Source organism: Schistocerca americana, chromosome 2 (assembly GCF_021461395.2).
Source record: "Schistocerca americana isolate TAMUIC-IGC-003095 chromosome 2, iqSchAmer2.1, whole genome shotgun sequence".
Classification (NCBI taxonomy): Eukaryota; Metazoa; Arthropoda; class Insecta; order Orthoptera; family Acrididae; genus Schistocerca; species Schistocerca americana.
Window position 1 is genome coordinate 477,042,585 of NC_060120.1, and position 26,085 is coordinate 477,068,669.

Here is a 26,085-nt window from a genome sequence, read left to right on the forward strand (position 1 = left end):
TGTCGGCACTAATGACGTGTGTCGCTTTGGATCTGAGTAAATTCTCTCTGGATTCCAGTGGCTATCTGATTTGGTGAAGGCTGCCGGTCTTGATTACGAGATGAAGGCAGAGCTCACCATCTGCAGCATCGTTGACAGAACCGACTGCGGACCTTTGGTGCAGAGCCGGGTGGAGGGTCTGAATCAGAGGCTCAGACGGTTTTACGACCGTGTTGGCTGTAGATTCCTTGACTTGCGCCATAGGGTGGTGAGGTTTCGGGTTCCGCTGAATAGGTCAGGAGTTCACTACACTCAGCTGGCGGCTACACGGGTAGCGGAGGCTGTGTGGCGTGGACTGGCCGGTTTTTTAGGTTAGAAGGCCTGCAATCTCAAAGGGTGCATGGCAAATACAGGACGTGCTTGGATCAAGGAACAGTCGGAATTGTAGTTGTAAATTGTTGTAGTTGTGCTGGGAAAGTCCCTGAGCTTCAAGCGCTAATAGGAAGCACAGAAGCTGAAATCGTTATAGGTACAGAAAGCTGGCTAAAGCCTGAAATAAGTTATGCAGAAATTTTTACGAAGTCTCAGACGGTGTTCAGGAAAGATAGATTAGGCAGAATTGGTGGTGGAGTGTTTGTGTCTGTCAGTAGTGGTTTACCTTGTTGTGAAGTCGAAGTAGATACTCCGTGCGAATTGGTATGGGTGGAGGTTATACTTAACACCCGAACTAAGTTAATAATTGGCTCCTTACACCGACCCCCAGACTCCGATGATATCGTTGCTGAACTGTTCAGAGAAAATTTGAGTCTCGTAACAAATAAATATCCCACTCATATGGGTATAGTTGGTGGGGACTTCAACCTTCCCTCGATATGTTGGCAAAAATACTTGTTCAAAACCGGTGGTAGGCAGAAAACATCTTCCGAGATAGTCCTAAATGCTTTCTCCGAAAATTATTTCGAGCAGTTAGTCCACGAACCCACGCGAATTGTAAATGGTTGCGAAAACACACTTGACCTCTTAGCCACAAACAATCCAGAGCTAATAGAGAGCATGATGACTGATACAGGGATTAGTGATCACAAGGTCGTTGTAGCTAGGCTCAATACCGTTTCTTCCAAATCCACCAGAAACAAACGCAAAATAATTTTATTTAAAAAAGCGGATAAAGTGTCACTAGAAGCCTTCCTAAGAGACAATCTCCATTCCTTCCGAACTGACTATGCAAATGTACACGAGATGTGGCTCAAATTCAAAGATATAGTAGCAGCAGCAATTGAGAGATTCATACCTCATAAATTGGTAAGAGATGGAACTGATCCCCCATGGTACACAAAACACGTCCGAACGCTGTTGCAGAGGCAACGAAAAAAGCATGCGAAGTTCAGGAGAATGCGAAATCCCGAAGATTGGCTAAAATTTACAGACACGCGAAATTTGGCACGGACTTCAATGCGAGATGGCTTTAATAGGTTCCACAACGAAACATTGTCTCGAAATTTGGTAGAAAATTCGAAGAAATTCTGGTCGTATGTAAAGTACACAAGCGGCAAGACGCAGTCAATACCTTCGCTGCGCAGTGCCGATGGTACCGTTACCGACGACTGTGCCGCTAAAGAGGAGTTATTGAACGCAGTTTTCCGAAATTCCTTCACCAGGGAAGACGAATAGTATATTCCAGAATTTGAAACAGGAACAGCTGCTAGCATGAGTTTCTTAGAAGTAGATACCTTAGGGGTTGCGAAGCAACTCAAATCGCTTGATACGAGCAAGTCTTCAGGTCCAGATTGTATACCGATTAGGTTCCTTTCAGATTACGCTGATACAATAGCTCCCTACCAAGCAATCATATACAACCGCTCGCTCACCGATAGATCTGTACCTACAGATTGGAAAATTGCGCAGGTCGCACCAGTGTTTAAGGAGGGTAGTAGGAGTAATCCATCGAACTACAGACCTATATCTTTGATGTCGGTTTGCAGTAGGGTTTTGGAGCATATGCTGTATTCAAACATTATGAATCACCTCGACGGGAACGATCTATTGATACGTAATCAGCATGGTTTCAGAAAACATCGTTCTTGTGCAACGCAGCTAGCTCTTTATTCGCACGAAGTAATGGCCGCTATCGACAGGGGATCTCAAGTTGATTCCGTATTTCTAGATTTCCGGAAAGCTTTTGACACCGTTCCTCACAAGCGACTTCTAATCAAGCTGCGGGCTTATGGGGTATCGTCTCAGTTGTGCGAGTGGATTCGTGATTTCCTGTCAGGAAGGTCGCAGTTCGTAGTAATAGACGGCAAATCATCGAGTAAAACTGAAGTGATATCAGGTGTTCCCCAGGGAAGTGTCCTGGGACCTCTGTTGTTCCTGATCTATATTAATGACCTGGGTGACAATCTGAGCAGTTCTCTTAGGTTGTTCGCAGATGATGCTGTAATTTACCGTCTAGTAAGGTCATCCGAAGACCAGTATCAGTTACAAAGCGATTTAGAAAAGATTGCTGTATGGTGTGGCAGGTGGCAGTTCACGCTAAATAACGAAAAATGTGAGGTGATCCACATGAGTTCCAAAAGAAATCCGTTGGAATTCGATTACTCGATAAATAGTACAATTCTCAAGGCTCTCAGTTCAACTAAGTACCTGGGTGTTAAAATTACGAACAACTTCAGCTGAAAAGACCACATAGATAATATTGTGGGGAAGGCGAGCCAAAGGTTGCTTTTCATTGGCAGGACACTTAGAAGATGCAACAAGTCCACTAAAGAGGCAGCTTACACTACACTCGTTCGTCCTCTGTTAGAATATTGCTGCGCGGTGTGGGATCCTTACCAGGTGGGATTGACGGAGGACATCGAAAGGGTGCAAAAAAGGGCAGCTCGTCTTGTATTATCACGTAATAGCGAAGAGAGTGTGGCAGATATGATACGCGAGTTGGGATGGAAGTCATTAAAGCAAAGACGTTTTTCGTCACGGCGAGATCTATTTACAAAACTTCAGTCATCAACTTTCTCTTCCGAATGCGAAAATATTTTGTTGAGCCCAACCTATATAAGTAGGAATGATCATCAAAATAAAATAAGAGAAATCAGAGCTCTAACAGAAAGGTTTAGGTGTTCTTTTTTCCCGCGCGCTGTTCAGGAATGGAATGGTAGAGAGATAGTATGATTGTGGTTCGATGGGGATACTGAAAGAATAATGCAGTACATAAAGGAAAATGAAAATCTTGTAGTCATGGTGGACTGGAATGCAGTTGTAGAAGAAGGAATAGAAAAAAAGGTTATAGGAGAATATGGGCTTACGACAGGGAGTGAGAGAGGAGAAAAACTAATTGGAAAGACTAACTGAGTTTTGTATTAAATTTCAGCTAGTAATAGCGAATACTCTGTTCAAGAATCACAAGGGGAGCAGGCATACTTGGAAAAGACCGGGTGATATGGGAAGATTTCTTTTACATTACATCATGGTCAGACAGAGATATCCGAAATCAGATACTCGATTGTAAGGTGTGCCCAAGAGCAGACATAGAATCAGCTCGCAATATAGTAGTGTTGAAGAGTTGGCTGAATTTCGACAGATTACTCAGGAAGAATCAATACACAAAGATATGGGATATAGAAGTGCAAAGGATGACGAGATATGCTTGAATTTCTCTAAGGCTGTAGATACAGCAATAAGGAATAGCTCAGTAGGCAGTACAGTTGGAAAGGAATGGACATCTCTTAAAAGGACAATCACAGAAGTTGAAAGGAAATATATAGGTACAAAGAGGGTAACTGCGAAGAAACCATGGGCAACAGAAGAAATACTTCACTTCATCGATGAAAAGAGGAAGTACAAAAATGTTTAGAGGAATTCAGGAATGCAGAAATACAAGTCACTGAGGAATAAAATAAATAGGAAGTGCAGGGAAACTAAGTCGAAATGGCTGCATGAAAAATGTGAAGAAATCGAAAAAGAAATGACTAATGACTGTCGGAGGGACTGACTCAGCATACAGGACAGTCAAAATAATCTTCGGTGACATTAAAAGCACGGGTGGTTACATTACGAGTGCAAGGGTAATTCCTCCGTTAAATGCAGAGGACAGGCCAGATAGGTGGAAAGAGTACATTGAAGGCCTCTATGAAGGGGAAGAAGAAACAGGGCCGATTTAGAAGAGATAGGGGATCCAGTAGTAGAATCAGCATTCAAGAGAGTTTTGGAAGACTTAAGATCAAATAGGGCAGAAGGGATAGATACTATTCCATCAGAATTTCTAAAATCATTGCGGGAAGTGGCAACAAAACGACTATTCATCTTAGTATGCAGAATGTATGAGACTGGCAACATACCATCTGACTTGCGGAAAAATATCATCCACACAATTCCGAAGACTGAAAGAGCTGACTAATGCGAGAATTATCGCACAATCAGCTTAACAGCTCATGCATCAAAATTGCTGACAGGAATAACATACAGAAGAAAGGAAAATATAATTGAGGATGTGCTAGATGACGTTCAGTTTGGCTTTAGGGAAGGTAAAAGCACGAGAGAGGCAGTTCTGACGTTGAGGTTGATAGTGGAAACAAGACTGAAGAAAAATCAAGACACGTTCACAGGATTTGTCGGCCTGGAAAAATCGTTCGACAGTGTAAAATGGTGTAAGATGTTCGAAATTGTGAGGAAATAGGGGTACGCTATAGGAAGAGATGGGTAATAAACAATATGTACAAAAGCCAAGAGGGAATAATAAGAGTGGGCGACCAACGACGAAGTGTTCGGAGTAAAAAGGGTGTAAGACAGGGATATAGTCTTTCCCTCCTACTGTTTAGTCTGCATGTCGAAGAAGCAATGATGGAAATAAAAGCAAGGTTCAGTAGTGGAATTAAAATTCAAGGTGAAAGGATATCAACGATACGATTCACTGATGACGTTGCTATCCTGAATGAAAGTGAAGAAGAATTACCTGATATTCTGAGTGGTATTAACAATCTAATGAGTACAGAATATGGACTGAGAGTAAGTCAAAGAAAGACGAAAGTAATGAGAAGTAGCAGAGATGAGAACAGCGAGAAACTTAACACCAGGATTGATGGTCACGAAGTAGATGAGGTTAAGGAATTGTCCTACCTAGGCAGTAAAATAGGCAAAGACGATCGGAGAAAGGACATCAAAAGCAGACTACGCGTGGCAAAAAGGGCATTCCTGGCCAAGATTGGTCTGCTAGTATCAGACATAAGCCTTAATTTGAGGAAGACATCTGGAGCACAGCGTTGTATGGTAGTGAAACGCGGACTGTGGAAAAACAGGAACAGAATAGAATCGAAGCACTTGAGATGTGGTGCAGGAGGCGAATGTTGAAAATTAGGTGGACTGATAAGGTAAGGAATGAGGAGGTTCTGCGCACAGCGTTGTATGGTAGTGATTACTTCTATGTTACTAGAGGGAGCTGTAGAGGGAGACAGCGATTGGACTACATCCAGCAAATAACTGAGGACATAGGTTGCAAGTGCTACTCTGAGATGAACAGGTTGGCAGTGGAGATGAATTCGTGGCGGGCCGCATCAAACCAGCCAGAAGACCGGTGAGGGACCGAATGCTTATAGTTTTAATGCAACCAGGTAATAGCTGTATTTGAGTGACACAGCTCAACACCCTTCTTGTAATAGATTTTAACATTGTCTTTGTTTAGGCGACCCTGTCGAAGACCTTCGACGTCTTGGAGACGACGAAAGTTTCTCCGTCACAAACTGGGTGGTTTTCTCTTAATTACAGAAACGACTGTGTGGCCAAGAGAACAAGAGACATGTATCTGTGAATAATTTAAATTCTGTGTGTGTGTGTGTGTGTGTGTGTGTGTGTGTGTGTGTGTGTGTGTAGCACAGCAGTACAGAACGCTGGAACAAAGTAGAGTTATGAGTTTGTGGTGGCACTGCTAGCAGTAAAAAATAGATCAGTGCCAACACAAACAATACCAAACACAAAGCCACTAAAACGTTGTAGAATGGAAAACAGTAAAAGAGAAACCAACAGGCATGTAGACTGGGGACCTGCATGGTTTTATTTATTTTTTTTTTTTTCAGATAACTCTAGTAGGACTGTTGTAAAGCAACGGAGTTACAGACGAAACTTACTGGAGTATCAGAAACACAGATATTGAGCCACTACTACAGAGAGAGAAAGAGAGAGAGAATAAGAATTTACATATTTCTGCTGACATTATTTCAAAAAGGATAGTAAAATGCATTGTATTCTGACAAGTACACCAACGAATGATCTTAATAAAGACAGCCTTGTAAGCGTAGTGTAATTTCATTCTTGCAGTGCCATAAGCCCAAAACCTGTCAATAGCAAAGTCCATAAAGCGGTCCTTGAGGCACTTGGCAACAGCAACAGCGACATTGTTTTCAGCCCCATCAAAGTAATTTGACACAGCTGGCCATAAAAAACTATAGTGACAAGCGGAAGAACTAGCGCTAAGAGAGTATCTAACGAGTAGCTTCACTTAAAAGAAATAGGATATAAAGCGTAAAAGTGAAACACTCATCAAATATAGCCAAATTATTAGTTAAACACGTGTCACATGCGAAATATGTTGATAAATGTAACTCTGAATTGTTCATATTAGGATCAATACTATACTGTTGTAGACATTATTAGGCTTGAAGACAAATTTCTACTTGTTGACAATAAGAAGGTGGTACAACACAACTGTTATCAAGAGAAGAAGTAACCTAAATATAAAGAGAGGGAAAAACTGTGTACGACCAGTAAAGTAAACTTTCCTTCATGTAGGAAAACTAAGAGCACGACCACAGCTTCAAGAGAAAAGGTAACACTTTGAACTTACAGAAAACGTTAAACTCTACGTATTTCATATCAAGGCAAATGTCATTAGCATATAATTACCTTATAGATCTGTCACAAATATGTACAAAGTTAGATTATTTAGTTCAACTGTATTTCTTCGTTTACTCTGTTCCTTGCGGTGGTTTCTGGGTATAGATTAATGCAATAGGAAAAGCTAGCACTTCCAGTCTTCAAAAATGGACCATTAGAATATTGGCTGAGGTTAGCAGCAAATTTTTATATAACCGAACCGTATACCACGTTTTTAAAAGTATTAATAGTTGAGCTACTGACTCGTCTCTCCATAATCAACTAGACAGAATTTTTATGTAAGAAAAAAAACTGAAAGCTCAAAATAATGTTTTCTGTTCGCAAAAGAAAGCAGAGTTATCCAAAATGGACTTCTTCGTATACATATTTGAAAATAAGGTTATTATATAAGAAACACTTTTAAAGAACATATGTCTCAGAATGCAGAGTTACGAAATAAGGAAATGTAAATGAACGATTAAAGGTAAAGCATTATTTGAGTGTAGCAACGGACTATAATGCATTTTGCTGGAAAATTGTCTAATTTTAAGTCAATGAAGAGTGGAATCTCTTCATTTATGTGATCTCAGCATCCCACTCCTCCTGAAGGTGTGCTGATGCGAACTTCACCGCATGTAGACAGAAGGAACAGAAATATTTGAAGAACAGTGAACAATCAACATATCTTCTAACGCAGGTAAATACAGTACATCAATAATGTTATCTGTTAACTCATGTATCATTAACTACATGATGGAGAAGCAACCCTCCAGTCATCTTCAAAGTGAGCACATCAGCCATAAATCTGTTGAGTCAGGTGACATTTTACAACTCAGAGTGTATTTAGTAAGGCCTCTTCTCAGCAAGATAACTAAAGTCAGCTTAAAGAGACATCTCCGACTGAATTCAGTCCAGTTTTCAAGTGTATGGCAGCTTTCTCTGCACAAATCCAATTAAATGGCTTTTTAAGTCGCAACTAGCTGTGTAATAAGGAGACATCTTAAGAAATACAAGCTGTGTGGGAAATTTTCTTGTTCATTCACGTATCCATTGAAAGGCGCGATGATAATAACTAGAAATGCAGTTATCACAACCAAAACAGACACATCGTGACTGATATTGACATGTGTACACAAAGAAAATAAAGCAGCTTACTTGAGTTTGAAATGACCGGAAATGATCCATAAATGCAAATCAGCAGTGCCATAGCAGGACGATTAAGTGCACCGTAGATTGCTGCTTCAAGTGCATTGTACGGCCTTCCAGGAATGAAGAAAACGTATGCAGAGAAGAGTAATGCGACGCCCACGCACCAATATGTGACAAACACCACAAAACTTGAAACCTGAAAAGAAAAATAAAGTGCCTGAATACAGTTGTAAAAATACAGAAAAAGACTACCACTGTAGCTGAATAGTTACTTATATACAGACTGGACGAAATGAAACTCCTCTGCTCTTGCGAGCACTTTAAGACTGGCAACCCAACTTACATCATCTGACCCAGGTTGCCTGTCATAAGGTGCATGAAATGCACTGACGGGAAAAAATCTCAACACCAAAAAATAATTAATGTATCGTAATGATATTTATCTAGATAAAATATTTCAGAGATTAACAGTACAAGATCACAGATCAATGCAGTCGTGAGATAAGCCATTGCAAAAGTGAAAAAAGTGAAATGTTGGTGCTTTAATAAACGGTGTATCCGCCAGAATCTTGAATGCAAGCGTGAATGTTGAATGCAAGCGTGTTCTACAGAGGCTGGATGCCAGTTTATGGGATGGAGTTTTGTGCCTGTTGCACTTGGTCGGTCAATACAGTGACGGCTAATGCTGTTTGTGGCCGACGCTGGGGTTGTCGTCCGATGATGTTCCATGTATGCTCGATTGGAGACAGATCTGGTGATCGAGTAGGCCAAGGCAACATATCGAAACTCTGTAATGCATGCTGAGTTACAACAGCGGTATGTGGGCCAGCGTTATGCTGTTGGAAAACATTTGCTGAGAGCTGTTCAATCAAACTGACTTACAAATTTCCAGTTAGGTTGCATGGAATAACCACGAGAGGACTCCTGTTGTCATACAAAATAGCACCCCAGACCGTAACTCCAGGTGTAGTTCCAGTGTTTGTAACTCATGGATAGGCCGGTTGCAGGCCCCCATCTCGTTCTATCCAACATATACCCTGCCCTCCAATGAGATCTCACTTGACACCACTGAAGTAGCAAATGATAGTGGTTTGATTTCAGTGGAATGCACGCTACAGGGCGACCGGCTCGGAGCTGTTATAGAAGTAACCGATTTATAACAGTTCGTTGTGTCACTATGGTGACAACTGCTTCTCATACTGCTGCTGCCATAAGATGCAACAAGATGCTCCAGAGCCATACTCTGAACACGATGGTCTTCCCTCTCGGTAGTGCCATATGGCCGTCTGAAGCCGGGTCTTCCTGCGACCGTATATTCCTGTGACCACCCCTGCCAGCAATCATGTACGATGACTACATTCCTCCCAAGTCGGTCTGCAATATCGCAGCAGGAATATCCAGCTTCTCGTAGCCCTATTACATGACCTCGTTCAAACTCAGTGAGGTGTTAATAACGGCGCTTTTGTCGCCTTAAAGGTATTCTTGACTATCATCTACTCACCACGTCCAATCTCAAAGATAATTAACGCTCAAGACCGTTACAGCGTGTATTCAAAGCAAACCTGATTTGCATCACCATAATGGCTCTGCTAGTGCCATTCTTATGTGACTGGCGCGAAATCTGAATAGACATAATCTTTCATATGCAGAAACACGCTTAAAAACTTTCGTTTACGCCGTACACCAACTCCTTGGTTTTACGATTTTTTTCCGTCGTTGTATTATCCAGGTAAGTTTTATTCTGCCTAGCCTGTAAAATTTCGTCTCTGTTGTTCTCAAAATTTCGATTTCCACGCACTACTTAATCACTACAGATGCTGTTATCTAATGAACTTGTTTAGCATTCATGTGGATAGTGGAGTAAGACGTATCATTTATTTTTACGGGTTTTTACAATATGACAGACAGTTTCTTATATCTGTATCTAATCACAACATACATCTGATACGCATGTCTGCATATTTTTAATGGTAGTAAGTTTTTTGCAAGAATAGAGAAAATAAATAACACGCTATTTACGTTTTGTGAGAGACTTTTGTGTACTAACTTCAGGCTACAGGAAGTCAAGTTTTTCGGAGGTTCTGTTGAAAGTTAGCTCTGTTTATGTTCTTCCATAAGAAAACTTTGTAATGCCAAATGTCTGATCAGATTAAGTAAATAAATAAATATTGTACTACGCACATTTTCTCAAAATAACAGCAAAATGAGAATTGGGGAACTGTTCTTAGAGATGTGGAAAGATAACAAAACTTTTAGATGGGGTGGAAGTGAAGTGAATAATTGTTGGGTAGGTTTGGTGCATGGACAGGGTGGGTGGCCAGTATGTTTTGAGCTAAATATAGAGGGCGCCAGGGTGGCGCCAGTAGTACTATTGCGTGACTACTTTACGCATTAGTTAACCAGGCAGTGTGCGGTGCTGGAACGAGATAAGAGATTTATCAGAAATGGTAACAAAGTCATAAACATGAGTTCGCCCTGAACAATAGAGAGAGCTCACCTATGGCAACAAAGAGAGAGAGACTCCATATTGCTGCTCAGTTTGCTGGCTTCAGTGATGTGTAACGTGATTCTAGTAACAGAGAGTCTTCTGTTCAATTAACATGTTTGTAAATTATTCCTTTCGCTCATTTAAAGGGCGAATATTTAATTTTCATCAGTCGTTTGTGGGAGGAACAATGAGATAAACCGTTTTCCATTAAACGAATTGCACTCCAGCCCTTTCGTAACAGACTGAGAAAATATTGGATTGATCACAAAATGGCCAATGGATTAATGTGTGACGCTGGAGCGCTATTTCACCACTCTGCTGGCAAGGATAGCAAACAACGGACATGTCGACAGCAGACATATCTTCGGCTTGGAATGTCACTGGCTCGAGTAGAATCGTCTTCAGTGTTGAGACCTGCTGCTTCAAATTGAGCCTCGACGACCAGCGAAAGCATGTCTGGAGACATACCGATAGAAGTGGGATACCAATCTGATTGTCACCTACGATTCAGCCCAACAACCAGGATGGATTGTCTGGGGTGCCATTTCAATTCATAGCAAAATCTTTTCATTGTCATCTGCGGCACCCTTACAGCATTATGGTATGTTGACGATATTCTACACCCTGTTTTCTTGCTCTTCATGACAAGCTGTGCTGGGTTAACATTTCAGCAAGATAATGTCCACCCATATACAGCGAGAGTTGCTACTGTTTGACCTCGTGCTTTGGCGAACCCTACCTGGGCCAGTTAGGTCGTTCTGATTGAGAATGTTTAGCGCATTATGGAAGTAGTGTAACAAAGCCGCCACAAGCCCAGATAATATATACAAAATGGCGGCGGTATCCCCAGCCCTCCATGACGTCACCCACCCCCTCCATTCCCTGGAAATGACGGGAAATTTTGGCGGGAAAATGTCAATTGGTCTGCCTCCACTAACCTAACTTCTACCTTCCCCCTCACCTTCCCCCACCCCTCCTATGATGCACATCTGGAAATGGTGGAAAAAGATCAGTTCTGCCAACCTAACTTCTGGAAATGAGGATGTAAGGTAGGGTCCTACGTTTGTTTATTTATTTATATCTCAGTTGTGATACCTCTAGTAACATAACTCAGAGGCGTATGCGTTCACCTTGACTTGCAGGGACCAACTGAGCTAGTTTAATCCACCAGAGGGAGCTATTGGTCTCATCCTCCTGCCCCACTAGTCCCCCACTTCATCCAGTCCTCCACTTGTGCAGAAGTTTCAGTCTGTGCCAAGCTCAGGGATATGACATAAGTCTTTACAATATATTCAATGGAAGAGATGTTGGTGCGGACAGGGACCTTTATCACCTGTAATCATAAGGTCAAGGACTCTCCACAGCTCCCTTGATGAGGATTGGAATGTGAAGATAGTAGTGGGGTGTAAGAAAAATACAGTTCATCAAGTAATGATAAAGCAGCAGAATGGGTTAAAGTTACATTTCGCAACTCTTGCTGACAGGTGTTGTACTGGAACTCGTGAAAACTGCAGCCAGTCTTCCAAACTGCAAGAAATGAGTCGTTTACCTACTCCATGTAAGCATATTGTTCTTATGAGATGCTGGTGATGGGGCTTGGAAATATTATGCTGGAGGAATACATTTCAGCGACTTGTGTGGATGTGGGTGGGTATGTGTTCCCTTCATCCCCTGCAGACCAACTGAGATATTTTAGAAAACCATCACCAGAGAGAACTCCAAGTGGGATTTGTCTCCCACCAGTTTCTCTCAGGGAGCCAATAGGAATCCAGCATTCCGCCCTAAAAATTGACATCAGCAATGGGAATGCAGGAACGCTGCATCCACTCATGTTACGACATGAGGTAATATAAGGTGGGGTGGATGTGGTGGCTCACAAGTCTCAGTCGCAGCCATGAAGTGTCAGCAGCAGCAGCCAAGACCATCCAGCGCCTCCCACCAGGGTAGGAAGAAGCAGGAGAGTAAGTAGCCACTATGTGTGTATCGTTTCCTGGCAAGTTCCATTTATTTGTTCAACTCCATGTCTTTATCTGTGGATGCTTCTTGTTTCTTTCTAGTTCAGCAGCAGGCTCCAACATGTCTGAACCATCAGAGACCTCCAGCATGTCCAGACCAACACCAGCCACTGGCTTGCACGAACCTGCAGTGTCCTATGACATGTCTGGCAGTAGCAACTGTTGGTGGCTTGTCAGAACCTATGGTGACCTCTAGCTTTTCAGGCCTGGATGCAGCATGGGATCGATAATGGACCTGGTCAGCATATTAGAGTGGGACAATGAGCTGCTATTAACTATCCTGCTTACATATAACAAGAACAGCCAGCCTGTTCCTGACTCCCAGGATAAGTGTGCCTGGGGTCCTACCTCGCAAGGTGCAGGTCAGTACTGGGTAAAAATATGCACCATCTGGGAACAATCAAGTGTCACTGCAAGTACAAGGTATAGATATGGTGGATGAGAAGCTGCTAATTCCATCCAGTGCTCTACTGCTTTTTACTTCAACTTACGATTTAAGATCTAGTGGTTCAAAACGTTTAAATATTGGTACAGAAGCGTCAGTAGACCAAGGCTGGAGTGTTGTCCTAGAGATTGCAAATGCATTCAGAAGTGTTAAAGTGCAATTTACGGAGTTGGAATGGAATTATCTGTGCTGTGCAGAACCCTACATCAACCAGTAGATGACAACTGGGTATTATCCATCCCATTCTACTCCAGACTCTAGCTCCAATCTTTACAACACTGAACTCCATGTGGAATCAAGGGACACATTCATTTATCTGAAGTGTTCCACCATTACAAACTTGTTCAGTCTGTGAAACGTGTTATGCATCTTGTTCGAGAGACTGAACAGATGGTTGCCATGTGTTAAAGCTGTACATAGCGACATTGCAGAGAATCTCCATGTGGACAGCATGCACATGCACGATTTCGACTAGTGTATCAATATGGTGCAGACAGAAACGAAGGGACTGCCACTAAGTCTGAGAGAAATACATGATGAATTATGTGCTTACAAGGTTCTGTTTTCTAAATTGCGTACTGATGTGAAGAAAGAACCTGTTGATGTAGTGCACCCCATATGTGATTGTTGTTGTTGTAGTCTTCAGTCCTGAGACTGGTTTGATGCAACTCTCCATACTAGGTTACTCTATCCTGTTTAGGTTAGATTAGATTTGCTTTCATTCCAATTGATCCATAGTGAGGAGGTCCTCCAGGATGTAGAACATGTCGGAAAAACAACAATACATGACAAATATGTAAAACTAAAACAAATAAGCTAATGTACCATTACACAGGTCCCAAGTGGAATGATCGTCATTTTTTAATGAACACTATATGATAGAGTCCTTTTACAAATACTAATGCACTGAATTTAAAATAAAAAGTTTTTTTATTTATTTCAAGGTAATAAACGTGTAATACAACTGCTATAATACTTATTTACAATGAACACATTACTGCACTGAAATGGTGCAGAAGTTAGATTGTACTTAATCACACACACACAGACACAAATATTTACAATGAACACATTACGGCACTGAAATTGTGCAGAAGTTATATTTTACACACACACAAATCAGTTGGTTTTACTGAGAAATTCATCAATGGAGTAGAAGGAGTTGGCCACTAATAAATCTTTTAGGCTTCTCTTAAACTGAATTTAATTGGTTATTAAGCTTCTTATGGCTGCTGCCAAGTTATTGAAAATGTGTGTTCCTGAATAATGCACACCTTTTTGTATAAGACTAAGTGACTTTAAATCCTTGTGAAGATTGTTCTTATTTCTAGTACTGATTCCATGAATTGAGCTGTTGGTTTGAAAAAGTGATATATTTTTAATGACAAATTTCATTAAGGAATAAATACATTTGGAAGCAGTAGTTAGTATCCCTAGTTCCCTAAACAGGCTTCTGCAGGATATTCTTGAGTTCACACCACATATAACTCTTACTGCACGTTTTTGTGCCCGGAAAGCTTTAGCTTGGCTTGATGAATTACCCCAAAAAATAATCCCATATGACATTATGGAATGAAAGTAAGCATAGTATCCCAGCTTTTTCTTTTTTATATCCCCTATGTCTGACACGATTCGCATTGCAAATAGAGATTTGTTAAGACGCTTCAGCAGTTCTGTGGTGTGCTCCTCCCAGTTGAATTTATTATCAGGCTGTAATCCCAAGAATTTAACACTGTCCACTACTTCTATCTGCTTGTCATCATATGTTAGGCATATACTCGTGGGACACCCATTACAAGATCTGAACTGCATGTAGTGTGTTTTTTCAAAGTTTAGTGACAAAGAGCTGGCTAGGAACCAGTGATTAATGTTCACAAATATTTTATTAGCTAATCTTTCTAAGACTACACTTGATTTGCTATTTATTGCAATGTTTGTATCATCGGCAAACAAAACGAACTTGGGATCTGGTAATGTTACTGATGAAAGATCATTGATATACACAAGAAAAAGTAAGGGCCCCAAAATGGAACCTTTTGGGACCCCACCTCTGTGCAAGCTTCTTCATCTCCGAGTAACTACTGCAACCTACATCCTTCTGAATCTGCATAGTGTATTTGAGAGTTGGCAATACTCTCTTAGGATTTAAAGGTTGGCTACAGCACGCATACACAAGCTCTGGAATCTAAGGTATCGTTGTCGTGCTTCGCAGTGCACGGATTAACTAGTAGCAATTTGGAGGCCAGTGTAGGAGCTCGCCTGCGGTGGTGCGCACATGTGTTGGGCGAGGGAGTCGTCGCCGAGCTGCCATACTGTCGTGTCCGCCAGCAGCGACACAGGATTTGGTATTTAGTTGATATTTTTTATAATTTGCAGCGCGCTAATTAATTTAAAGAAAAGGGTTTGTGTATGTGTGTAGCAGCAGACGGCAATTTTGATAATGATAGGAGTTGAATTCTTAAGGGAAACCATTGTTAGATTAAGTATTGATTTTTGTCACTGATTTCTTTTGTAATTGTCAGGGAATTATTTCACTATGTATTTAATTGAGAAGTATTTCAGTCTGTCTCAAGAGTTTGATTAATTTGCAATATTGCTTTAATGCCACTGGAGGCAGATTTACATACAAAGCGACTGTTCAAAGAGCTTCTAGCGTTTTGAATTGAATGAGAAAGAATCGCTTTCAGAATATAGTTTAAAAAAAAGAATTATGTGTTTGGGTTATAATTTATCAAGTTTAGATTTGACCAAACCTTTTGTCTTGAATTATATGTAGTTGTAGTAAGCAGCAGCAGCCGCAGCAACAGCAGGAACCGCCATACAGAACATACATTGCACTCAGCATAAATAATAGGTTTTTTTCATGTTTTTGTTAAATAATGGAATGCAGCAGATCAAGCAGTGGCAGCAGAAAGACCAAGTAAGTTATTTGTTGTGCACAGGACCAATAAAATAAAATAGAGTCCAGGCGATCTCTGTAATAGCAAAGTTAACAATAGTACAAGCACGAGATTTTCAGTAGACCACACGAGACAAGAAGAAAGAGCTTGCTACTTTCATATTCATCCCTAGGTCTCTCTCTACGATTTTTACTCTCTGCGCTTCCCTCCAATACAAATTGATGATCGCTTGATGCCTCAGAACGTGTCCTATCAACCGATCTCTTCTTCTAGTCATATTGTACCACAGATTCCTCTTCTTCCCAATTCTATTCAGTACCTCCTCATTATTTATGTGATCTACCCATCTAATCTTCAGCATTCTTCTGTAGCATCACATTTCGAATGCTTCTATTCTCTTCTTGCCTAAACTAGTTATCCTACATGTTTCACTTCCACACATGACTACACTCCATACAAATACTTTTAGAAAAGACTTCCTGACACTTAAATCTATACTCGATGTTAACAAATTTCTCTTCTTCACAAACTCTTTCCTTTCCATTGCCAGTGTACATTTTATATCCTCTGTACTTCGACCATCATCAATTATTTTAGTCCCCAAATAGCAAAACTCATCTACTACTTTAAGTGGCTCATTTCCTAATCTAATTCCCTCAGCATCACTCATTTAATTAGACTGCATTCCACTATCCTCGTTTTGCTTTTGTTGATATTCATCTTATATCCTCCTTTCAAGACACTGTCCGTTCCATTCAACTGCTCTTCCAGGTCCTTTGCTGTCCCTGACAGAATTACAATGTATGTATGATTATTGAATTAAAAATGTGTGTATATAATCTCAAACCAGATATGTGGTTTTTATTTCATACCTATCATTTTACTGTGAGTACTACAACTATTGTTACCAGTATTTTCACTGTGATGCCGATAATCATACAACAGCAGCAAATTGTGTCAATCACATCATCACCAACCATTGTCAAACTGCATGACAAATGAGCCTTTCATGGTTATATCTAGGTAAATTCTCTGTGTAGCTCAGTTGGTAAAGTGATTACACATATTACTGTCAATACAAATGTGCGTTTTTTTTTCTGTATAAGCCCATTGCACGCTGATACCTGATGTATTCATTATCATGGGAGGGTGGGTGATGCATCAGGATTGTGTTATAAGTGACTGCTTCTGTGACGGCATAAAAGAACACCACAACAACAACAAGAGGAAGAATGGAATCCTCCTTCCTGACAATATAAGAACGATTACTGTTGGTCCATCCAACTGCAGCGAGACAAATGTCCCCTTGTCGCTGCTAACACACAGGGATGGAGTCCACTTTGAATATGTATGTGTATTCTCAAAAATGCTGTTTCAGCCCAAACGCGAGCTATTGCACGAGAATTTGCCAGTTGTAGATGGTGTGACATACATTCAGTGAAAGCAGTGATATTCTTCCAACAGAAAAAGTAAAGTCGAACACAGTGCTCGTATCTGATGATGTACCTGTGGAAAACCAGGATCAAATTCAACGACATTTCTGTTTTGGTTGTCATATTGGTGTAGACGTTTTTATTTTTGAGTCAGACATATTCCACCATCTTGAAACAGTTCGTGAGGGCTAATGCAAACCTCATTATAGCCTTCAAATAAGACAATTTGAATTTGAAGCACATTTACCGAGCACATGTAGGAACTGACATATCATTTAATCAGTTTGTAATGATATGTGGAGTACTGCTGGAATCGCACACAGTGTGGGCTCCTAGTTATTGATAAAACAAGAAAAGTGAATAACGGTTGATACTCATGAAATTTCCAGGAGTTTCTGTATGTATAGCTCTGCAAAGAGCTGAGCACATTAGTATACACTGCATATGGACAAGTTTGGGCGCACGCAGTGCGCTCCTTGCGAGGTTTAGGTATACAGAGAGAGGGAGAGAAATCGTATATACATAGGTGGTAAAATTTCTTCCCCTCGAACATAAGGTTAATGAGGTAGAGAGAAATATGCAGACCTTTCTCAGACTGTCCAATGCATTAGTTGCTAGGTATACTTCATTTGAAAAGAAGATCGTAGATGACTTTTGTAAAGGTTGTCAAAATAGGAAAGAAACTACATGATTTCACTGTAAAAGTTGATAGAATTCGAAAGAACGTATGGAAGGTGCACCCTGCACAGAGACTCACTTTGTTAGTTTACAGCGAGATGTCGACTAAGCATAAGGCATGGAAGGCTGTTCGAGAGATGTTACAGCTGTTAAGGTTAGGACGTTTGGATTGAGAGCAGACACTGAGAGAAACCTTTAAACTGGTTACTGAATCTCTCAGAGAACCCTCAGTGAAATTACATAATGATAACGATGTTGCTGCTTTCATTAAGAGCCATAGCGATAGTAGGATAGACAAAATATTTGGTGTCAGTGGTGAAAAATCATATACGCTGGGTACACAACCTGTAAGTTTGAAAGAAAAACGATACAGATAGGCGATAGGGAATTTCAAATATTTAGGAATCTTCCGAAATCCCACAAGAACTGTAAGTTATTTACCCAAATATCTGGAGATGTATGGTGAAATACTACAATTGAGCAGTGTATGTAGGAAAGGGGACTGATGACCTTAGATGTTAAGTCCCATAGTGCTTAGAACCATTTGAACCATTTTGAAAGACGCACTGCATACGCAAAACGTACGTCATGCTGCAGATCGAAATTTAGCTGATAAAGCAAGGGCAGTACATGCGAGAAAGGATATTGGTATAGGGCAATGCACTGCGGCATTTGTAGTTGATAAAACCGTGCGAGGTAAAATTAAGTTGACCATGGACTTGAATTTAAAGCAAGTTATGAATGCCGCACGTCATGCACTGAGAAAGGGGAAGAGGAAAGTAGTACGAAGAAGAAGAAGATGAGTGTTTAAAGAACGGTATTGAGGCTGCGATGTATGCAGCTAAAAGCGCTACGAAGCACAAAGAAACGGTTTACGCTCACAGGTTCCTACGAATACCGAAGACTTCAGGTGGAATTATCCCCTTCCTCAGCAGTGGGTTCCACTGGCTGGTGGTGCTACAGGTATCGCCAGAACAGTGAAAAAGGTACGGAACTCTCAGTAGCAGCTGGAAGAGGCTACGAGATACATATCATTATGATGTAACCAGCAGCCATCAGAAAAGGACTGTACTCGAAACCATGCAAGTAAGGTCTAGGTCTCTTCATAAATAAAAAGGGCGCCTTAGCCATCCTACCAGATAGAGTGCTTAAAACAATAGTTTTGCACAAGTTGCTAGGAGAAAATTCAGCATTCCAAAATTGTGCGGTGTAATTATGCGGGATACATTAACAAAGACTGTGTGGAAATCCAGAGAATGTGGAATTGTGAATTCAGATGCTGCTGGGGGACCTGGAACCCAATCGGTGGCGTATGTTAAGAAAACCACAAATAACGTCCACTCTTTCAACTCATTTAGAGACCTGCAACTACCAGAAGAGTTATAACGGTACTTAACTGGCAGAAGACGTGTTTTCTACCATTTTCGTCGCTACCGAGAGTTTAATACTTACAGGTGTGGACATTGTGCGCTATGTTCCTCCTTATGTTTACGAAGAAGGATATCTAAGGAGGTGCATTAAACATCCATCGTCAGGTCAGGTTCATATGCAAAGCATACAGGGTGAAAAAGTATTTAAACCGACAAATTCGGGGAGGTTGTAGGGGACATCAAAACAAATATTTTCCCTAATGTCATATTTTCCTATGAGGAGTATTTAAACCAGTAGAGGAAGATTTCTCTGACGGCAAATTAATTAAACCCTACAAACACTTTTCCATTTTTTTATGACCAGGAGACAACACATTAACACAACGCAATTTCAATTACAGTAGATTTTCAAAAATGCCTCCATTGACACGTAGACAAAGGTTACACCGTCGGATCGTGTTCTTTCTGACACGGGCAAAAACCCCAGGAGTATCCTGAATTGTTCCTGCTGCTGCTACTATCCAGGCAATCAGATCCTCTTCTGATGCAACAGGAGTTGCGTAAACAAGGTTTCGCATCTCTCCCCACACAAAAAAGACCAGAGGGGACACATCTGGGGATCGAGCAGGCCATGGTACAGGACCACCTCTGCCAATCCACGTTTCTGGGAACCGTTGGTCCAGGAATCGACACACACGACGGCTGAAATGTGCTGGCGCCCCGTCATGTTGGAACCACATGCGTTGTCTTGTAGGGAGCGAGACGTCTTCCAGCAATTCTGGCAATGCTCTGGTGAGAAAACTGTAATAGTGCCTGTCATTCAATGGCCTAGGTAGCAGATACTGCCCAATTAAACACTCCCCAACAACATCGTCCCACACGTTAACGAAGAACCGCACTTGATGAGCGCTAGTAACTGTGACATGTGGGTTATCCTCACTCCAAACATGCGAATTGTGCATGTTGAAGACTCCATCACGCCCGAACGTTGCTTCGTCGGTAAACAACACAGAGGATGGAAATGTAGGATGCATTTCAAACTGTTCCAGGTACCACTGCGAAAACTGTGCACTGGGTGGATAACCAACTGGTTCCAGGTTGTGGATACGCTGTAAGTGAAATGGATGTAACAATTACTCTCGAAGGTCTGTTCTTACATTCGTCTGATTCGTCCCCATGTTAGGTGCAATTGCACGAGTGCTGATTGAAGGATCCCACTACACATGCTGCAAGACAGCTTCCTCAAATTGCAGCGTTCTTACCGTGTGACGGTGTCCCTGTCCAGGTAATCTGCTAAATGACCCGGTCTCACGCAGACGTTGGTACACAGCAGCAAAGGTCGTATGATGCAGGATACGGCGATTAGGATATTGTTGTTGATAAACCCGCTGTGCAGCTCGTCCGTTGTGGTGCGCTACGTAGTACGCACCACCCATATCAGTGTACTCACTCCAGGTGTATCGCTCCATTAGTAAACAAAGACAATGCACTACTACACTGGTGGACAGCAGCTGCCTACAACTGAAGAGCGTAATACACCCTCTAACAACTGAAGATCGTAATACGGCCTCTAACAACTGAAGAGCGTAATACGGCCTCCACTGGTTTAAATAATCCTCATAGGAAAAAATGACATTAGGGAAAAGTATTTGTTTTTATGTCTCCTGCAACCTCCCAGAGTCTGTCGGTTTAAATACTTTTCACCCTATATATTCTGACCTTGAAAGAGAAATTGTCAGTACTGCATGAGACTTACTTCCCACCTAATGATTTAAGCAATGAAGAGTGGAGTATTGCACTGACTGGATCGGAGACGTACAGGGGGGGGGGGGGGGGCTAACAATAAACATCTGGCACTAATGGTAGAAAAGAAATTGTGGAAATAGCACCTGGAGCATATGATATTGATGATTTAAGTGAAGTTTTCAAATGGTCTGCGAAAGGAATTCTGCTATGTGCAAACATCTGTATATCTAAATCTGAAATAAAGACATCGAATGCAACGATTAACTTTAAACAGAGAATCAGCCAGTGGATGTATTTCCTGTCAGTACAATTCGTGTTGGGTGTAAATTTGCAACAAACTTCTACCTCTGTAACAGACTGATTCATACAAGTTACGTATTCCTCTTAACAGTTGGAACTATATATAAGATTGTCAAGACCCCAACTAACGCTACGTACCTTCCAGTAACATTTCAGACACTGGATTATGTGAAGTTGCGTATTGTGGAACAGGGTGATCAACTCATCGACTTTTGTGGTGAGGAATTCATTGAACGACTACATCTGTGGCGGGATTGGCAGTGACCTCGAACGTGCAGATACCTTCAACTAGATTCTCAGCGTCCATGAAGACAGTATGGGCATAAGATATAAAACCAATGCACACAACTCACAGTGTGGCACTTCGCAATGGAACGGAAGGTGATAACACATGTGAATTATGACTTTCTTAAATCAGTAGATCTGAAACCTCGCAATGACGTCGTTCAAGATAACTAACCCCATGGAATATGATGAGCGTATAATGCGCCAGGCATACGCCTCACATAGACCTTATGCTTCAACCACATCTAACAAGAACAATGAAATTAGGGTTGTCATCCAACACCAAGACACTTCAACCATCCCATCCAAGTGTTTCTTATATCTAGATGCAGTATTTATGGATGGTACTGCTACAGAAGCATCAAAGCTTAACACATAATGCCTTGCAGTAGTGTTTCATGATATACTGTATGAACTTAACGGAGTCCTGATTGACTGTAAAAGCAATGTAGGCATAGTATCGACTCTTGCTCTGCATCGGATGCGAATAATTTAGAGAAAGCAAGGTGGTTCATAGACGTGTTACTGTGTAGAACAGCGGAAGAGTACAGATTTACTATTTGTATACCTCTAAAACTGCTTATAGGATACTTTTAAGACAGGAACCGAATTATTACGTATGTTAAGCGGGAAAATATTTTGGTACAGAGTGCAATGGATAGCAGCTCATACAATCAAGGTGTTGACGAGAAGAACGAGATCACCATCAATAAAATAATGTCCAAAATACCACACATCACTTTGTCCAAAGAGTAGCGTTTGCATCTTTTAAAAGTTCTGATTCCAGATGTATTACTGCCATTATGTTTTCGTTCATGGGAGCTCTTAGAGTATCTAGTGCTACCTACGACAAGCAGACAAATGTGTGCCATTAAAACCTATGCTCAATTTGGGACGCCCAGATTCATCATATTTGCGTTTCAGACCAACAGAAGAGGAAATACAGCAAATGTTTCCATCAAATTTGACAACTTCAGGTTAACTAGTACCAGAGTCTACCTGAACTCAGAAATCTACCAATAAGATAATTTACGCATGCAGAGGAATTGAAATCTATACAGTCTAAAACTTGATGTGTATGCAAAGTTCCGTACTTTGTACTGTGAGGACGATGGGCATCTCTTCAGCCTATGAAATTGAATGAGCTGTCGCCAATCATTGTAATAGGCTGCTTGAAACAGTACGAGATAGTTAAATCAGGACCTATAGATGTGTTAACTGAGTTTGAATCTTCGACAAATATCTGTCAACACACTGAAGTGTATCTCTCCTTCTACATGACCTTGTGATTAATTATTGCCCCCTCACTGGTGTTGTGCAGCAGGCTGTATAAATCAACAAGTGCATTTCATAACGACGTCTTAAGCTGTGAAATTATTGCAGACATTCGGAGTTTCTATGATGATGAGTGTAGACAGTTCATATTTAAAGACATTGCATTCATAGCGTATTTAGATGCTGCTGTTATAATATAGATATTCTCAGGAAGCATTTCAATGCCAAAACCATTCAAGGATGCAAAGTGTGCTAAAACAAGCAAAAATGCGAAATAGTTAAACACATTTCTATCACGAAAACTGTGATTATCCTGGTGCATCCTCCAAAGACATGGTGACATCACGGATTATTCGACCATATAGATGCTGTCCTCTACATCAAGGCGAAGAGAAGATGACATGGATGCACCGAATATTCAAGTTTTCTGCTACTCAAAACCAAGAATTCTATGGATGTCCTGCTTTCTAGCAACTCAAGAAGAAGAAGATTATATGCGAAATTAGTGTTATGTCTACTCTTGAAAATGCAAATTTACTTTTAAGTCGGACAAGGAATAAATAAATAATCTTTTACCTCACAATGTGTGTAATTGTTTTACACTTCCTTAGCATGTAACTTTACCCATATATTACACGTATGGTTCTTCTCAATCACAGGAAATGTAATTTTAGACAAGTTTGCAGTATGTCATTGAAAGCAGACATGATCATGTGCCACATGCTCCCATAGTAAAATATGTGCTGCACTGTATGCATATTCCCATGCAACCATGACACATATTTTGTTATTCTCCATATCAAACCTGACAGCACTATTATTCAACAGAAAACTAATGTCATTTTTGTGATGTGCACGTCCTTTTTATACACATACAATGGAGTGGGGATAACTTTTGTGTAAACATTAACAAAGACGTATGGTAACGAAGTCTTTTGTTTATTCAATTATCAAAGATACAATTTGGTTATTTTAGAAAAACAAACAGGTAAATTTTGTGATTCTCTTACGCTTTTTTATAGTTAGAATGAACAGACAGACAGAGATACTTCTAGAAAGACAAACAGGCACATTTTTCGTGGTTCTGCTATGATTCTGTCACTTACTTTACAATGTGATCGAACAGTCAAGCAGAGGTACTTTTAGAAAAACAAACAGGTATATTTCTGTTACTCTGTTACTTTTTTTTTTGCAATGAGTTTGAACAGGCAAGCAGAAGTACTTTTTGCCTTACATTACTACTATTACTAATGTAAGTTAAGGTCACAGTCCAAACAACTTTGAGCAATGTGACAATATATTTTTTTCTTACAATAGACTATGTATCAATTCACAACTGTAGTAATAGATGTATCCAGGAGGATAATACAATATTTTTCTTAAAATGGAATATGCATCCATTTACAATTGTACTACTAGGAGATGTATCCAGGAGGATGATATAATAATGACATTGGACATACAACAATGGCACTCGACTGTGGGAAAAAAGAGTACTAAACCTAATCTGACTGGGATGGCAAGTAGCAGGTGAAACTTAAAAACCACGCTATTTACACATGTACCTGGTTCACGCGTTTTTATATATCGGACATGCTGTGCAACAGTTTTTTTTCTGTAGGCCTATACAAAAACTATTTAAGAGCATAAATGGTGTGCATGAAAACTATTTACAGAACACACATCGTGTCCATTAAAACTTATTTACATGGCATACACGGTGTGGTGGAGCACCATGAATACAACCTTACAGACACCACAAGCAATCTTACACCATGAGAGTCCTTGATGCACCACAAAGCACATCCCGATGTATGACATGCATGCATTTTTGCTCACAGACCTACAAACTCCCCAATCAGCAGTCTATTCATTTCGTATTTCGTTAAGCTGATAACCTTTTTGTTCTACCGAACAATACTGTAAGAAATATCAGCTGTGTATGAGGATGTATCGAATTCATTGCCATTATACCTAATCACTTCATATGGATTGCAGTTTTTCACCCAGTAGATGAAGCTGTCTGTATCTATATAAAGCAATTTCGGATCAGCGAAATAAGTTTTTGTGAATTCATAATGGAAACAGTACATGTGAAGTTTGCACATTCCCACATAGATAGATTTTGTGAACTCTCTTACAACGTTCGCCATCTCTATAACGACAAAGTTCTTATTGAAAATGGTGACCCATTTGAAACTTGGTCTGGCGAGGCATTTCCTTGCGTCACAACACCCCTCTCATGTAGTTTTAATAAGAGTATCATGGTATTTTCTTTAATTCTCCATATTTTTGCCAAAACTTGTATTGTTCATTAATTTTAAAAAATCTTTCTCAAAATCAGTTTTCACAGAAGCCCTCTCAGTGGTATTTAAATGAGTATACTTCTGGATTCCTGGACTCCTGGTTGAAGGTGATAGCACATTTAATTCCAGCCAGAACTGTCACTAACCGAAGACACTGCTGGAGGTTACAGTAGCGAATAACATACCCCTGCCTGTCCCACAGCATTTTTGTCAGCTTCAGGATGGAATCTGAGCCTCATGGAGCTAGTCACTCTGGACATAGTGCTAAATTGGCACATGCACCATAAATAATAACGTGGTATGTGAGAACTGCCTCAACAACCTACCCTATATCAAAATATTTCACCATATCACTATTTTTAAATAATCTGTTGAGATCTTCCTTGTGCATCCAGTGAAACCCACCAGTTGGCAGTGATTGTTGCATGGCATGCTCATATAAGTTTTTCACGTCCAAAAACGTGATGTAACTGGACTCAACTCATGCACCGAACATCTCACCCATTTGTGGGTTATTTGCCTTTGCGTGCCTATGAATATATTGGAAAAATCTGCTATGGATCCCTTGCTCAAAGAAAAGAAGCTTGTCCACATCAGTGAATATTTTGATAGTTTTCTTTGTTTTATTATGCACTGCAGACCAACACAACCCCAGCGCTGTGTAATAAGAGTTTGTGTGTGGTCACACATACAGCCCAGAATTTTTCAAAACAATTCGGAAGCAAGCGCATGTCTGTGTCCATGGACAGCCTTGTGTATTCACCCAAAGTTTGGATAGACTATTAAATTTCTGCCATACATTCATAGCATTCTCATACTTTACATCCGTTATGGCAATGCCTTTGAGATTACTGG

General features: G+C 40.6%; 1 protein-coding gene across 1 annotated transcript in view; it reads right to left on the reverse strand.

Moving 5' to 3' along the window:
* LOC124595347 (nose resistant to fluoxetine protein 6-like) overlaps positions 1-26,085 on the reverse strand; it is a 367,206-nt gene that overhangs the window by 12,473 nt on the left and 328,648 nt on the right. The window contains exon 11 of the mRNA XM_047134061.1: positions 7,996-8,185. Within this exon, the coding sequence (XP_046990017.1) occupies positions 7,996-8,185 (190 nt within the window). The remainder of the gene's footprint in view (positions 1-7,995; positions 8,186-26,085) is intronic.